Genomic DNA, 18,243 nt, shown 5'->3' with positions numbered 1-18,243 from the left:
TGTTTCTTAGCCTTCTTCCCTCCACTCAACATGTGCTTCATTCCTAAAGCAAACCAGAAAAAATACAGGTTAAGATTCATGATCTGGGTACAATTTTCTCCAGTTTTTGGTCAATTACTGACTGATGCAAAAGTTAATAATTTACATGGGAGCCATATTCCATCTTTCCAGGTAACCCTGACTTGAAATGGCCCTTCTATGTGTGGTGTTTCGTTTGAAAATGAGTGACAGCACATTCTCACATCTGCTTGCAACTATCTCTGGAATGTGCAGTGTAGGTGGGTTTTGCCAAGCAGCGGTGTCCCATACGTGTCGCAGCCACTGGGTGGTGCTATCCCAGAAGCGAGAGGGAATGCGAGACTGGAATCGTGTGTCTGACGCGACTGAAAATGTAGTTCTTTAAATACCAAAAAGAACAAAAAGATGCCTTTCCCACCCTGAGATGATCCTCTGTTTGAAGTATATTTATATAACTGTCATATCTTCCACTGTCCAAAACTGAGCAGCATCAAGAAAATAAATACTAAAAAGCTAAATTCTTTTACTAATTTAAGATCATGTTAATCCCTGTAATTTATCAAATACACTTATCCCCTCTTAACAAATGCTTCTATTTCACGGTAGCAGTCCATGCAGTTTAAAGGGCCAGAAATTAACAGCAGGACATTAAATATACATTTGTAATAGTAATTTATCATTAATAGAATATGCAACTACTCATATGAGACATTGGAACTTAAACATTCTGGAACTAATTGTTTATATAATTGTTTTATATAATACAGCTTGTTTTGTCATCTTTCAGTGGAAACTTAGTCACATTCAGCGTGTTTTGAAATCTGCACTATCTAGGGACTTTTAACTTCAAAATTGTATGAATGTACTCTGATTTAATCTAACAGTTCTCCCAGTTGCTTCCATATGTCACTTTTTTTCTAAAGACACAGCTTCTTGTACTGCCACTACTTTAGTTGCATATGCATGTTCCCGTTTAGATAGAATGTATTCCTGATTGTCTCTGGTCTTAGTTTATCACTGTTACTGCTAAAGCATCAGAGAGAAAAGGAACCATGTGATCTGGAAAATGGAGTCCCCTTGTAAGAATAGAGGATTTTGGTTGGAAAAATAAGGACAGCCTTGATACATTCACCATTGAGAAGTCAGAGCACTTGACTCACTGTCCTGATATCCAAGAATTTTTGCAGCATCACCTATAAGGGGTGGTACTGTTGGTTTGCTTGGGCAAAGCACCCCTGGGGGTTTTTGAGACTGCAGGGTTTTTATCTTCTTAGAAAAGCTGCATCACAACAAAGTTTTCTACTCTTGAAACAAAGTCTCTGCAGACTTTTGCCCTTGCCATGACTCACAGACCTTTAGAACTTCTATCAGGGTCGCTCTGCTCTGCCTTTAGGTCCTTGCTTGAGATAGGGGAGAGAGTTGTCTCCTGCAGGGAGGGAAAGGGAAATCCTCCAGCCTTCCCACCAGAAGAGTAGAGATGCTGAGACACATCTTTATCCTTGCTCTGAGGATCAGTAGGGGCTGTGCTTGGCTACATAGAAGAAATACAAATCTGAGTACCACTACAGCAACATCATGTCTAATAATTTTAGTAGCATTGGGTATTGCTCACGCATTAGGGTAATGGAGTATCAATATATCATTGCTAATAAGCACTCCTTGTTTGTGGTGCCTATATATTTAAGCATAATCTGTCAAAGAGAGTTGGAGTGAAAGTTTTCACAACTGGGATGAAGGTTTTGGTAAGTCATGTTTTAACAAGGTAATTTTTTTTGTCCAAAGTAGAATTTTTTTCCAGACACAAGTTATTTATAATTCATCTGTCTAAAGGTCATTTCCCCTCCTCAATATTGAGTTTTAGTCTGTGTTCTTTCTGCCTTTGAGTCTCTAACCTTGCTTATGGCCCTCAGATGAAAAGTAATTATAAACAGTTTATGTCTGTTTACCAAACCAAAACAAACAACTAAGAGAGAATGTGAAAAAACTGTTTCAAGCTGCCTTTATAAACACTAAAGAACAAAAGAGCTAGGGCCTTTTGCAATATCACTTTAGAGAACTGCTTTTCACCACTTCTTGGTGACAAGATTACTATCACCAGTATTAACTTGTCTGTAACTGTGATAGCATGTGATTCCTCATGACAAGTCAGAAACCAAAGAAAGAGATTTTCCTGCATTTCAGTCCCATGAACAGGTACTGCTGGGCATACATGGGGTGTAATCTTGGCAAGTCAAAATCATAGGTGCTTTGCTATTGTTTTCAGTAGAACCGTGGTTTGAGCTGTCATGTCTGTCACTGTGCACTCCTATTGAGCACAGGCCCTTACTCTAGCAATAAGTAGTGGTAGGTCTCTTGGTTTGGTGTGTTTCATTCACTGAAATATAACATGTTTCCATTTGGGTTTAGTGAATTCTTTTTCCTCTTAATTCCATACATCACAATAGAACCAAAGGCTCAAATACATTTTAATTTTACTGATTTATTCCACAATAAAATCTTTTTGTAATGGTACTTTTGTGTTAGTATTTTCACCTTTAGGAGATCAGGCACTCTTAAGTCAAATGAATTGGAAACAAAGTCATTGTAATTACAGTATCTTTGCTTAAAAATGAATCAAAATTATGTTGTGTAAGACTTTCGGTAAAGTTAGTGGAAGCTGTGTATTTCACTCAGGACATGGAGGCTTTCATACTTCTAACTGGTCTGTATATTAAACACACAAAAATAGTTTTTGCTCTGCTGCCAGTGAGTTGTATGCAAAGAGAGGCTTTAAACCACAGCTGTGCACCACAACAGTCATGAACTTTACTGGGTTGCAGATGTGGGACATCAGTAAACTAAATTAATTGTAGCTTAACTGAGCTTGGGAAGGTAGAGTGATGGATTACTTTTTTGAGCTTCTCACTTGAGCATTTTACAGTTCAGTGTTTATTTTTCTTCATATCCTAAGGTTTTGCATCATAGGACAAATGCAGTACGGATACTTGTATTATAATGCTTGCTAGCAGTAGGATCCAAAAAATGCTCTAAAATAGTCCTAAAAATGGAACTCATCTAGAACCATCTATCAGATCAAAGTTAAGGTCTCAGTCTTGCTAAAGCTTTATATGAAGTATAACAATTATTTACTGTTGAGAATAACTCCCTATAAATAGTATCAGTGAATCTCTGGAATTGCACATGGCAGTAAGCACAACAGCTGAGTATTGTCAAGTTACATTTACCACAATTATGTTTGGTAAAGGGTGTTGCCCAAACAGAATTACACTGCTTTTAATCTGAGACTTTACAGATTATATTGTACTGAAAATGAATTACGGGACATAGATTGTTTTTGTCTCCAAGTGCTTGCAAATTGAACTCTAGTAAAAGTAGAAGTGGACAAGTTTAAGAATAGATCTTAATTAATTTACTGATTTGATTTGTAATAGACCATTCTCTTTAGAACAAATCTTGAGAATAATTTTTCTTTGCCTTTTTCTCAGAAGAGAGCAGATACCTTTCCCAATTTTCATGTTTCTGGCCTAACTTCTCAATGCTATAATGAACATGATTTCACAGTAGTGAATAGTAATTAATCTTAACACTGCATTGTAAACTAATTAAATTCATATTGAGGAAACAAAAGAAACGTCACATAAAAGATGCTACTGTTTTTAATATCAACTAGAAGCCTGTGGGATTTCACTGTGCACCATATACAGAATTTAAATAGAGAAATATTCAGAGAACATTATACTGTTGTTTTATTAAGTAGTTTACTTGACAATTTCTACAGGCACTGTGTGCTGTAAGGTCAAACTGTGTCAAAGATGCTCAGTATGTCATTGGAAGCGTTCAGTAGCTCTCAAGATCAAATCCTAGAAGAGCAATTATTCTTAAATTTGCTAGTGAGTTTTGAGAGCAGATAACTTTGTTGAATGTTCAGATAATCTTACTCATATGAACACCCATAATGTTTTTTGGTGTGTCCTTTGCAAAAACGTGCTTACATTTCCCTCTCTTCCAAAATAATTGCATTAAGGGATTAATATATCTAAAGGATGAATGTAGTGGGTGGAAAATAAATCTATGAGTCTGTGCTAGATCTTGTATATTAATTTCAGAGTATTTTGTACAGTCTTACTAAGATTTTGTACTTTTTTTTTTTTTTTAATTTATTCCTTCACCTTACAACAACCTGCAAAGGCCAGTACCTTACTGAACCAGCATTATCTATTGTTATTTGACTTATTCCAGCCTGACTTGTCTTGGTGCAGGAGTGGTTAATTGAGCTGCCTGGATAGCAGGTTACAGTGTGTGACAAAGACAGAAAATGTGTTTGTGGGTATTTGTATGAATGGGTATTTATTTCATTAGAAGTGGAGATAAAAATATAATTAATGATTTGCTTTACCACAAAAGTAACTGATTTTGTGCCAACTGTGATTATATACAGAAGTGCTGACATCCAGGGGAGCAATGGTTCAGTTGAGAAGCCTTTGAGACTTGATTAAATTTGTTGTCAAAATCATTAATGCCTAGATTTCAAAAATGGGAAGGTCTGGGACTTTCATAAAGTTCTGTAACCTTGTTTCATCTTAAATTAAGACTTTTAAAAGACAGTGCTTGCCTTGAAGTTTCAAAACCTGGTTTTGATACCATTTTTCAGCCTGTCTAGCCTTAGGTTCTTGATGACTGGGGAGAGTGATAGTCATAGTGAGGTCAGAGAAAATGTTCCATCATTTTTTTCCATGTGCTTTCAGTTGCATCTTTATACCTGAATTTTTGCCACTGAATTCATTGGGAATCTTCACTGGCTTTAGTGGGATTTTGACTAGACTGTGTATGTATGGAGCAGCTTCAGCAGCAGGTCCTGAGTGATGGAATATATACTGTAAAATTTTTAAACATTATATGCAGGATGAACATACTCTGGAAATACAAGCAAAGGGCTAGAAATCACAGTTCTTGACTTCTCCTGATTTCCTGTTTATTCACTGTTGTAGAAACTTACTTTGGCCTCAAGTTTAACTGAGCACTCTGAAGCTTAATAGATAGAACAATGAGATAACTACCATGTTCTTTATAATCATACTTATACTTTTCTGGATAAAGAATATACAGTTTGGGGGAAAAATTTCTTACATAACATGCAAGAGAAAATATGTCAATTACATAAAACAATGAGGGAGACTAGAGCTGAATGAGAATGTAGGATAACCATATATCCAACCTGTGTATGCTTTTAGAACTATTCTTCCACATACCTCTGGAAGAAGAAATAAACTTGTCCAGCATAAGTAGATGTAAGTAAAACAAGGTTATTTTGACCAATGCTTAAAATCAGTGAAGAATTCCTCAATAATGAAGTTTCACAGAAAATTCACCTCTGTAGTTTTCTTCTAATCTCAGTTACAGGTGTGGTACAGGTGCCAGGACAATCTGCTGGGGCAGCAGAAAACCTTGTACTGATGGTGAGGTACTGTCCCGACAGCAGCAGTGTTCTGTCCTGTCTGCTGTTCTGCCGAGAATTCAATGTTTGTTATACTGAGCTGATTACATACAACAGCATCAAACCATGCATTACAGCGATGTGGAAGGAAATTACTAAGGACCATATCTGAAAGAATTGGCCCATGTCTTCTGAGAACACATAAATCATAAAAAGCCAAGCCAATTTTTTCTGTAATACAGCAGCTGAAAGCCTGACTGGATCAGGCTGTGACCAGCCTCTCTTCAGCCAGACAGTTGGTCAGGTCTCCAACTAGTCAGGCTAAACTGCAGCTAGACCTGACTAAAGAAAATGGTGAACATCAAGCAGCAGAAAATTACAGTATTGTTTATACAAGAACTTTGCTTTTTCCAAACTTTTAAAATATATTTCATTTTTTTCTAGATGCAGCTTCAGGTAGTTAGCACTCACTGCACTTAGTGTGCCACTCCTATCATTAGTCCTGTGTTTGGACAGAGATGCCCAGCCTATGCCCTCCTGGCTGTGGCCAGATAGCAATCTACTCCCTGCTTTGCCACTCTGTTTTCCAGAACCACGTGATCATCCCTTGGCCTGTGCCCAGGAACCTCTTTATCATGTTATCAGGCTATACCATATGTGTTTTGCCTACTGTCTGTAAGTTTGCTCATGTCACAGGACTATGAGAATCACATAAGGTTTGCTTGTATATCCTGTGATCACATACTGTGCCCATGATACTTCAGGAAAGGTCTGTGTTTCAGTGAACATACTCCCAATCGAGTAGATGACTATACATTTGATTCAATTTAGCTTGAAAGTTGGGCATGTTGCTTAAAGCAGCAATTAGTACTTGTGATTGTGTTAGAAAAATATCTTGGGCACTACCACTAACTAGCTTAATTAGTACCATGATTTGTTCTTCTTTAGTAGGTAAGGATAAAAGTTAAGATTTTTCTTACTGTCATCATATATTCATCATAGATATGCGTAGAGTACTGTAGGCCGTTTGACCTTCATTTCATCTCAGCTGCTGTCAGTGTCTTAGTTCCCTTCCATTCTACAAGAAGCCTACTAACCTACTGTGTTAAAACAATGCTTAAACATAGCAGTGATGATGCTTGCAAGTGAAGTTTTATTTGTTGCTGTAGACATGATGCTGTGTGTTTGCCAGTGTGTGCCTTCTAATGTGGGAAGTGACCACTGAAGTGTCTGCAGTGTGTGCAATAGAAAGCATAACAGCACTGAACTTATACTCAGGTTCTCCAGTCCCAGTCTAGCAATGTAAAGCTTTTAAGTATCTGTAAATATGATTGGTGTCTACTTCAGGCCAAAAAGACTAGAGAAATCCTTAATCTAATAGAGAATCAGTGTCAGAATTCCTCAGTTCACTATGGCATGAATTTTTCATTTAAAATAATCTGGGCCAAAAACATGCATATTTTTGCTCCTGAAGCAAATATTCATAATTAGATTATTCCCAGGTGGGCTTCACTATTACTAAGGTTTTATGCTGATCAGATTCTGTTTGGTAATATGTATCTGATTTTGGAAATACTATTTCTTGGTTTTATTTTGAATAGAAAGTAAAGTAATTCTCCTTCCAGAAGAAGCAGTAGTTGAGGTCTATCTGTATTGATAGTTGTGCTCAACAGACGGTATTTTTATAAATACATTCTTGTGTAAAATGTGTAGTATATGAGAAAATTGGATTCTTAGCTTTTTTATTGCACAAGATTAGCTTAAAGGACTTCAATAACTCAAAAGAATAGAGTTTTGATAGTCAGTGACCAGATTCAAATTAGTACCCAATAAAAAAAGTACATGTATTCATTTGTAGTTGAGCTAAAAGCTTAGTCTTACAGTAGATGAAAATGCATTACAGAGATAAGCAGTCGACTTCCTTTGGCTAGATAAAATGTACTGAAAGGAAAGACAGAGAAGAATCTGTGCATGTCAAAGACATTGTCTGGCCCTGTACCTCTTCTGGAGTGCGAGTGCTTAGCTGTGATTAGAAGTCATGTCAATGAAATGTGAATGCATTGTAGCATTTCTGACCATATTATACTGTATCTACATGGTGTTTGAAGTAACCCCTCTTTATCTGAACCAGAAGCATGAAAGAAATTAATAAAACATATGAGGATAAGGAAAGAGCCTGTACTTACCCTCTATATAATAGTAGTATCCCTGGTACGACATGTACAGTAAGGTGACATTGTCATCGGGCTTTTTCTCTGTAAGTCATTTGCTCTTCACAAACTGGATGTTCTATTAAAGCTTAATGTATTTCTTACCTGGCATGCTCTTACTTTGGGAGGAATGATCTATTGCAGACATAACCAAAATGAGGTTATAAATACAGTGCTGATATTGCTAAGATTTGCTTGATACTCCTTACAGAACCCATCACCTAAGAATAAATGAAGCACAGACAAACCATAGTTAACATCAGAACATCCAGCCAGAGAGTGTACTTTTCCTGATTAGTACATAAAGTCAACAGCTGGACAAATAATTAATTCAGCCAGATCACACAGTGAGTAACTACCAGGGATGCAAATGAGAAGCCAGGAATGCTGACTAGTCCTTTTTGAGACCTGGAGACCACTTCCAAAGTCCAGCTTGAAAAAACAAAACCACATTTCTTCTTGGTGTGTGATGTAAATACTTACAAAACTTCTCCTGCCTGGCTTTGCATAATAGATGAGATGCAGTTCTTTGATAATGTGGTCTTTCTCACCTAGCTGAAATGAGGCATCAGTGAAGAATATGTTTGCAGAGATGTGAGATCTTCTAAACAGATTCAAAGGAAGTCAAAGGGAGGTTTGCTGAGCATTGACCCTGAGCTTAGCCAGTGAGTGCATAATTTTGTGCTGCTACTTCTTTTTCCATTGGAAATTCTAAGAGCATTTCACAAACTTTAATGACTAAAACTTCTCAAAGTATTAAAGTCATTCTCAACTTCATTGAACAGAGGAAAAAAAGAGAAACATTAGCTCTGACTGACTCCTTCACTGGCACAATGAATCCCAGAGACCTTAGTCTCTGATCCAGACGCATAGGTAGGAGCCTTAATTGTTCAGATGAGCAGTCCCATTGAACTGAAGTGCATGTGAGTAAAATTAAACATGTACATGTTTAAAAGATTAATCCTAACTTTAACCATTAGCTTCTCTCCCCTCCCTCAGAAAAAACCCCAAAACCTAAGACAATCTTGAGAGGGTTTAGTATCACTTAATTGGTCCATTTTATGGACTTGGATTTAATGTAGGTAGCATTTGGTCTACAAGGATATCATTTGTATTTTCTCTAAAGTTTTGACCATATAATTAGTGTGAAGCTAGACTTCTGAAAGGCACAGTGCAATCTTTCAACCTTTAACCAGTTTAACCTTTCAAGGAACCCATAGCAGTTCAAGCTGGTGATGTTATTATCTAAAAGCATTTGTTCTTCAAATATTGATGCTTTTCACAAAGTAGAATAATATTTAATTATTTTTGATATGTTAAGGTATAAGTTACCTTGTAAATGAAAATCAAATGCAGGGATAGGTACCAAATTTTACTGCCTGTGAACATGCTAACCCTGGGTGAAACATTCCTTATTACACAAACTTTCAAACCACATTTATTCTGTTCACTAATTTTAATGGCTGAGACATGTTAAAGATTGGTAGTTATTTTTCCTCAGCATGAGCTACATGAGATGAGTAATTCAGAAACTTTTGTTGAAGCATCATTTTGTGTTTCAGCTGAAAAAGAAAATCCTAGTAATATTTTTTCCATGGATTCAATCTAACGCTACAAGTAATTACATAGGAATTCATTTGACGCATGAAATAAGCACTGGTAAGAATCCATTCCTAGAAGGAAGTAACTGCTGAACAAAGGCATGATAGGTAAAGTGTTTCTATTTTAAGTGGGACCTGAACACCTTGGGGTTTTTTTTGTTTGTGAAATCATTAAAGATTTTTGATTAATGGAAAGGTTTGTTTATTTGCTTGGCTTACTAGATCAGAAATGTTTAGTTTTAGTTTTGCATGAAAAACTAAAGGAAACCTCCAGGGTATTAATGATGAATCCTAGAAACCTAATGCCAGCAGTGAGTGTGATCAGCCTTGAGCAGCTGTAGGACCATTCTAAATTTTATTTGATTATTACAGTTTTTTAAGTTGTTACAAAATACAACAAAATTTTAGTAATTTTAAACAGTCTGATTCAAAGTCATTTCTTCTCCCAACTCCCCTCTTTTATCACATGTTGTGTTGCCAGTTCTTCAGTGCAAGGCTTTCAAGCTTTAGACTTGCTAATCTGAAACCTAGCCAAAACCAACCTTTCCAAGCTATTTTAGCCAAAAAAGGCCCAGAAGAGTAATTTCTAACATACAAAAATAGCAAAATTGCAACTAAGAGAAAAATTATTTCACCATCTACTTGTTCATTTAAGTCCTCATTTTAACTTGGAGAGATACATGTATTTACAATATGTGCCATGTATGTACATAGATATTCAAGATTTCCCAAACAGTTGGGGTTCTCATTAACACACACAGTATAATAGCCAAAGCAGTTTCCGGAATAGTGGACATACCTTGTGTTCTGGACCGTGATTTAGACTGTCAGGCAACATATGATGTTAGATCTGCAAATGACATGCCAGTTTTGCAGCATTGTGTCAATACCAGTGCCAGCAGCTTAAAAGATAAGTACTTCTTTAAATTAATTCAGAATGTTCAAATGAAGAATGCTGTGTTTGAGTGCTGGCCCTCAGATTGTTTTCAGGGGTTTCGTATTTTTCTTGTTCAGAGGAAGGTAAGAGCAAAAGCTCCTTTCAGTGTTACAGTGGACACTGGGTTTGCTCTGCTCTCTTAGGGAACTATTACCAATGATTGGTTTTCTTTACCAGCGATTTCATGTTCTTGGTTTTCGTTTTTCCAATCGTGCCTCCTTACTAGTTATGTAATACATAGTTTAGCAAAACTCTGAAGACTGTTTGGAGTTACTGCCTTTCTGTAAAGCAAACAGCTAAACATTGGAGTTGATGCAAACAAGTAATTTAGCATCTGAAAGAAGTGTTAACACTTTATTTACATTTAAATTAAAATAGACACTTATTTATGTGTTCTGGTTCTGAAAGGTGTGTGGTACATCTGCAGAGGCCTATTGTTTATTCATGCTGTAAATCCTTTGAAATGTGTTAAAATGCTTCCCACTCATTATAAAAATCCTGCCACCCATGGATTAGGGCTTTGATGTCACCAATCCTGCTTCAAAGGGTTCTTTCAATGCTATTAATCACAGTTTAGCCTCTGAAGATATAGCCAGAGAAAACATTTGGACATCTTGTGCTAGACTTGCTAAAACTTGAAATATACAGAGTGTCTTGCATATGCAAGTCCGATATCACTTCCTCTCTCTCTCCTAGCCTTTATTTTGAAAAGCTATTTTGTGATGACTTTGGCTTTCTACAAGTACAGAAGAAAAAGTTTAGGACACATCATACTTTACATTTAAAAAAAGGCACCAGTCTTTTGCTTGACACCACAATATATTTTTGCCTGCGAAATTGAGTCAGTCTTTAAAAACCCTAAGTTACTGTAAGATTCAGGATTGTATGTCAAAAGTTCAAAAAATGATGCAGTCTTATCATTTTCTCATCTCTCTCATTAGTTTTTGAGTTTAAGATACTGTCTTAACGCTTGAGTGTCCACGTGATTTCATAGAAACAGGATTGTTTCTGTAGTCTTTTTGCTCTCTGAAATCTCTCAATGGGTCACAGAGAAATTGATTACTAGTGATTGAGCTGTATGCCTTTGTGCTGTCGTTGTTTTCATCAGCTCAGTAGCTAAGGTCAGTGACATACCACCTTATCACTGACATTTTCCTCCCCTCTAAATCAACACTGCACTCTGTCATGCCCGTGCTGAATGCTCTGCAGGCACAATTAGTAATGAGAGGGGTGTGGAAGAAGTGTGGTGGTGTCTGCTATTTTTAGTACTATTGTACAGACTGATTTTACACCATACAAATTTTTCCCTTCTAAGCTTTTTGAATAGTTTTTGCAGTATTTCTTTCTTTCTTTTTGAACAGGTAATTTGGCACAAGCAAGAGCCAGAGTGACAGCAGCATCTCGGTCTTTGCCTCCGCAGCTCAGTGCTGGGCGTATCAAGGTCAGTAGTGTTCCCTTTGAAGACAGGCAGTTGTTTATAAAATATTAGTGAGACTGTGTACACAATACTTAGCTGATGTGGGTATATAGTGAGGTTCTTACCAAGTAAGAGCCTTCTTTTACTAACAGTAACATGCACCTTGTCTTGGAGTATGGTTTCCAGTTTTAATGGTGAACTTATTACAGAATTCAATGAAGAATCAATTTACTACTGATTAATCTTTAAACCTTTGGACTGAAATCTCAGTTACATTGATATCAATAGTCCTCTTTATTTCAATGTGGTCAAGGTTTTCCTCTGACAATTTTGACCTAGAAAGAGGTCTTACTTGGTAAAATTTCAATAGTGTATTTAACAGTATAAAAGGCAAAATAAAATTTACAAAAAAAAATCTATTTCTTTTTTATTTAACTTTGAAGTGAAAAAACGGGAAATATTTGTGACTGGTAGATAACTGGAAAAGAATGACTCATCAAAATCACTATTCTCTCAAAAGAACTGTAGAATTTAAATGCTGCTGAATTTTGCCATGAAAGTATGTGGCCTAACTGCAAGAAGATGGGATAATTTTATGGCAATTAGTAGGATTACAACTGAGTACACTTAATTTGTGAGGAAGCCTCTTGTCCCTTGAAGCTGATGGCATGAACACCCCTTCCCTACTTCCTAAGTAGTACTTGTTAGAGTTAGCATATTTAAGGTTTTGGGTTTTGGGTTTTTTGCCTTCAAAGCACAGTAATAAATTTTAAAAACAAGTGTGGTAACAGCAACTGTTCAAAAGTCTACAAAATTTTATGTTCTGGGTTTTCTATTTCTTCTTATTATCTTCTGGTATTTGGAGCTCATGCTCAAACATCAGTGTGGTTATTTATGTCATCCAGATGTCTGTATCCTTCACTGTACCTGCAAATACAGATGTGGATTTCAGACTATTATTTCCTGTCTGGTGTAAATACTTTTGGTGCTGAAGGGTGGCCTTTCCAATTTTCTTGTGTTATATACACATGTTCTTCCACATCCAGCTGTATTCAGCCCATGCTTTCTAAGCACGCATTTTATTGATACAGCAGGAATGTAATAGAGCAGTTTGCTTCTAGAGCTTTACTAAACAGAATAAGTTAATGAGTACTCTTTAAAAGGAGTACGTTTTAAAAGGAGCTAAAAGAAAAGACGTGTAAGTGCAACACTCTCCAGAAAATGGTAATTTAAATACTTTTTAGATAAATCACTATTTCTTAGAATTTTATAAAGCACCTAATTAAAAGAACTTCAGGAAACGTATTTTAAATTATTTTAAAATCTGTTTTAAAAAATCCAAATGTAATGATTTTGTTTGGAAGTTTAGAAATTTTTTATCATTATTTAATTTAAGAGGGTTTTTTGCTTAACATATTTTTGGTTTTACAGTATTTCATACCATGCCAGCAGCAGGTCAATATGTGGAAAGTCATCATTTTGAGTGACTTCATAAGGCGACATGATGTCATAAATTGTTCTTTTAATGTTGTTTCAAAACTATTAGAAATGATCTTTTTAGTGATGAAACAGTTTGACTTTTGTAGGTCGGGCTGTTTTCCATTACAGTTGTAATTATATAAATTCAAATTGTAAATCACTACAGCTGTCATGTAAAAGTGTGACTTAACAGTTGAAATATCTTCGTTTTTGTTTAAAAAGAGTAGCTAGTGATTTAAAATAAAAGATATCATGGCATTCTTATTATGTTCTGTCATTTTCTAGCAAGCCGGTTGTGAGAAAGACTTTTGTCTGTTGTACATGAGGTTGTTGCCCTACTATAACATTTTGTGGCTTCATAGACAAGCAATGTTGTAAATTTATGAAAGATAAAACTTATAAAAAGTCTTACAAGAAAATCACCCTGGCTGCAGGGTCTATCAGAATTTTTCTAATGAAAATTTCAAATGTTTCTTGTCAAAAAGATTTGGAAATTAATTCTAGTTCTTACATATTGCACAGATCTGAATTTACAACTTCATTCATAGGAAAAGAAATCTAACAATACTGCTTTTAGCCTAGTTTTCTGAGAAAAAGTGTTTTACATCTCCTCCGTGAGTCTTTCTGTGTGTTCATTCCCTTTCCCCCCATGAAAAAAAACTCAAACCAAAAGAAAACTCTTTTGAATTCAGCAGCCTGTTGTAAACCCTGTTTTTGATATTGTGACATATGGTAAGATTCTACAGGTTTGGTGGAAATAAGTAGCTGTAAAAAGGAGATGATACGCCCTTTATTGACCAGCAGATATTTGAGATATGAGAGTTTGTGAGTGCTCAATCTCCAACAACAATATCACTGTGTCTCTGCTTTTCTAGACACAGAAGACTCCTACTTAGAACCTCAAATTCATTGGCATTTGGGCTCAGATCAGTCCTCAAACTATTTGCTTTTGTTCTTGATTTGATGTCATTTATAATTAAATTGTGTGTCTTTTAGTATTAAATATTACCAGTTGTTCTGAACTTACTGTCAGTGTTCGCTGTTACGGCTTTTGTCTTCTACCTGGCATTTACTAGAGATTTAGATAACAATCCTCAGAAGCTAGGTGTCTTGGCAAGATAATCTTGAAACATTCCCATATCCTTCCCCATGGACATGCCTGCTGTTTTGATTAGGTCATTGATATTTACTTTGTCAGATAACCTCATAAGATGTTTGATGTTACCTGTGCTGATAAGGCATTTTTCCTGGACTATATTATAGAGTGTTCTTTTAACAAACTGCATCTCTTTTTTTATTATTTTTTATTTCTTTTTTTCGTGTGTTTTTTTGAGATGTGTACCAATGCATGTATACCGCTCTGGGCCAGAACATCACAGATTACAAAAGCATACTGAAATTTTTATGGTCACCTTTATTGAACTCTGTCCGCATTTGTGCCATCTGTGTTCTGAATCTTGACCTCACTAGTTTTCTTTTGATTTCTTCCCCAACACAAAATCCATTTTTTTGATCTATTATTACTTAGTGCTTCATTTCCTTTATATTTTGCATGCAGTCTCCTAAATATCTCCTGAAGGTAAGAGTCTTAGTTACTTTCTTGAGAACTGTAATCTTTCAGCAATTTTAGTGTTCAGAAGTGTGTTCTTAAGTCAGTGAGTGTTGGAAGTGATTGTATGGAGCAAAGTCCGGGAAGTGTAGCACAGGTGCTGACAACAGCATTATCTGGTTTATACAAATACCACCTGGTCAGAGCAGATGGTAAACTGCCACAAAGCAAGTGAATGCTAAAATGCTGTTAATGCTCCATGAAAACAGGATGCTGGTTAATTTTCTTTAATTTTGTTGAGCTGTAATGCAGCAACACAATCTGCTTGTTATGGGTAACCACAGTTACACTCATTCATAAATTCTGGTTTCATTTTGATAAGAACAGCTGTACTAACAATACAACTAAAACCTGCAAGGAGCAGTATGTTCATTGTCCATGTATGTCCTCTAAAAGTAACTCTCCTGCAATGCTGAAAAAGTGGTAGGCTATGGCAGTTCAACAGGATTGCTGAAATTCTTGGCATCAAAATGGCAGTACAAAATAATTAATAGTAACCATAGCAGGAGAAGGGAGCAGACTTGTATGTTGTGAGACTGCCTACTTTGTTTGCCACTCATTATCCTACAATAATTTTTCCATATGTGAGCAAAATGAGGCTGTTCAATTTACTTCCTGGCCTGTTGGAGTTCATTGTAGTGGCAATAATAGGAATACTTTTTAGAAATCAGTTCCTAAGGTATTGCAACCTGACAGCTGTTTCATTGGCTGAGTGTTATACTGTCATAAGTCTGGAGTGCTCTTGCACTATCAAAAAAAATTCAGAATGCTTACACGTCTCTCCAAAACCAGTGTGTGTCCTGCATCTGTTGGAAGCTGGCCTTGCTATCTCTCATAAAGTATTCTGAAGTACTTACACCTGAAGGAATGACTGTAACAAAAACTGAACCCAGCTTTTATGGGCAAGGTGGGGTGGGTCTGCAGTGTTTCTGGAACAATCCTAACATCAGAGTTTTGTCTTCCAGGTTGACACAATGGAAGTTATGCGGCATCCTGAGGAAACAACTAACATGAAGCGGCAAACTATGGCTTCCTATTTTAGGGTACAAAAATTAAAATGAAAAGAAACATTTTGATAATAAGAACAATAGATATAGCTAAAATATTTGTGGGATTGTTAGATCAAAGAGAAATATAGGAGAATTTTTTTATTCTGTCGTGAGGCTTTTGTAGATTCATAAACTTCTTTTTGCTTCTTATCTCTTTGTTTTCTCATACTTGTATTTTTATAATTTCACAGAGTATGTTGATAACAGAATCTAGATCCTAGACTATTTTCCATCAACAGTTCTAGAGGTCTAGAACAGGTCTTGTTATAAACAGAACACTAATTTTGTGCAAATAAAATAGATGTTATCACCAAGGTTTTCATATTTTTTTCGCAAGCTGAGGCATACATACCTTTAAAGATTAAGACTTTTCATTTGTGCTAATAGTTAAATCCATCTTTTGGAAGTGCTGTTATAAATCATATGGATTGCCATTTTATTGGTAGCGATCCTGTCTAAGGTAATGCATATTCTGCATGTGTGTTTAAATCAAACAGGCAAGGAAAAGGCATTGCGAATGTTGGAACTGGAAGCTTGGGAGTTAAGAAAGTGCTAGTCCAAGCTGTGCAGCATTGTCCAAGACTCTTGGTTACTGGTTTTTTCTTGCAGTCATTGCAAAGTGGAAAAGTTTTCAGCAGCTGGCTCTTGGGCTGCACTTGTGCCATGCAGAATAGGGAAGTTCACAAAGTTGTGCTAGCCAGTGTGAGTCAAAGCTTCCAGCTATGTAGGCGTACCTGTTCAATTTGTCTTGTAAGATAGTGTAAGGAAGGCCATGGAGGAAGCTGGTGTGTACTGAGATGTTGCGCCAGTGCAGAGAGTACAAGGACACACATTCCGACTTGTCTTGCAGGTGTGCACTTAGAGTGCTCTTGCACACAAATGCCAGCTCAGTAGGAACTGTAAAAAGGAAAAAAAAAGTAATGGAGGAGTGAGTGTGGAAGTACACCATAATACACATGCAACCTGCAGCAAGGTGATGATAATCAGCTTGGAATTGTACGTGGTTTTGACACACATATGGGTATATGAGATTTAACATAGTTGGTAACACATACTTATCATACAACAGCTTAATGATGTGAGTATAGAGCAGAAGTACCGGTATTCAGAGGAGTCAATGGAAAAAAAAGATATATATGATCTGATCAAACATTTTTCATTTTAGTTTAAAATGCAACGGAGTAAATTGTTTTCTGTGTCCAGGGTGGATAGGAAACAAAGTAATGGACCTACATTTCAGCGGAAAGATTTATGACTAGTCATAATAATATAGCAGTTCAGCAGATTTCTGGGGAGACTGTGCAGTTTATATTCTCAGTGATTCTGAAAAATGAATGTAACAGAGATGTACTTGAAATGTTAAAGATACATCTAGTGTTCTCTGTGGACAGAGCACTGAACTTACAACTTCTTGCAACCTTTTCCCCATGATTTGCTGTGAATTTCAGTGATTGTTTCACAGTAAAGTTTGTGTTTTTGTTGAGGATGTTTGATCAGTCAAATGTGTCTACAGTAGAACTATAGTTAGGACAATGTTTTTTTTTTAAATGGACCTTCCTCAGCTATGGAAATGTGATAAAAGGAGATATGAAGAGAAAGGTGTAAGAAGTAAGAAATCAGATTCAGAATATTTAGAATTTTTTTCCAACTAAAAATTTTTAATAGGTTCCACATTTCAGCTGAAATCTTAAAAATTAATAAAAAGGCAATGGAGATTAACGTTACAGATTAAAATATAATCAAGCATTACAAACTGTTTACAAATATGTATCTCCTGCTTAAGTAGTTACACTGCAGTTTTTTGTCAAGTGCGTGCATCTTTTTAATTTCCTCACTAGTATTCCCTCATGGATCTTTTATCCAAAATGGTTGTTGGACAGCCTCACTTTATCCGCTGCATTAAACCTAATGATGATCGAGAAGCACTGATGTTTTCTCATGAGAGAGTTCTACTGCAGCTACGATATACTGGAATTCTGGAAACTGTCAAAATACGTCAGAAAGGGTATTCTCATCGCATCCTTTTTGAAGAGTTTGTAAAAAGGTAAGACTTGTGTAATAGGGCTTTTTTTCTAATATTCCATTCAGTAAGGTATATACTATCTTTAAGTACAGAAAGTCCTACAAACATTGTTTGTAGATGTGTGGTCTGAATCTCTAATGAGGGCAGGGACTTCCAGAGATAAAAACTACAAACAATATCTGATCTTTAATGGAGACCAGTCAGTGTGAAACCAGGAGAGAACACCAGTAGCAAGCCTATCCCCATGGTTCCCTCTTTAGAGGCAACAAGTGGAAATTATGCATCCTCCTCAGATAATTCAAGGATTTTGGAAGGTCAGTAACCTTCAGCCATCATATGAAGAATGTGCACATGTTTAAGAATGAGCTGATATAAAAGCTTCAGATTTAGCTTTGCAGAGTCATTTATCTATAGATGTCATGAATTATAATCAGATCTCCGTTCACCCTAACCCTTCTCATGGCTA

General features: G+C 36.2%; 1 protein-coding gene across 1 annotated transcript in view; it reads left to right on the top strand.

The window, feature by feature from the left end:
• Positions 1-18,243, top strand: part of MYO3B (myosin IIIB) — a 207,787-nt gene that overhangs the window by 115,832 nt on the left and 73,712 nt on the right. Inside the window, exons 28-30 of the mRNA XM_069020693.1 lie at positions 11,562-11,641; positions 15,671-15,748; positions 17,593-17,798. Of these exons, the coding sequence (XP_068876794.1) occupies positions 11,562-11,641; positions 15,671-15,748; positions 17,593-17,798 (364 nt within the window). The remainder of the gene's footprint in view (positions 1-11,561; positions 11,642-15,670; positions 15,749-17,592; positions 17,799-18,243) is intronic.

This window comes from Aphelocoma coerulescens, chromosome 7, assembly GCF_041296385.1.
Source record: "Aphelocoma coerulescens isolate FSJ_1873_10779 chromosome 7, UR_Acoe_1.0, whole genome shotgun sequence".
Classification (NCBI taxonomy): Eukaryota; Metazoa; Chordata; class Aves; order Passeriformes; family Corvidae; genus Aphelocoma; species Aphelocoma coerulescens.
The sequence above is the reverse complement of the archived record's forward strand: the minus strand, read 5'-3'. Positions and strand labels throughout refer to the sequence as shown.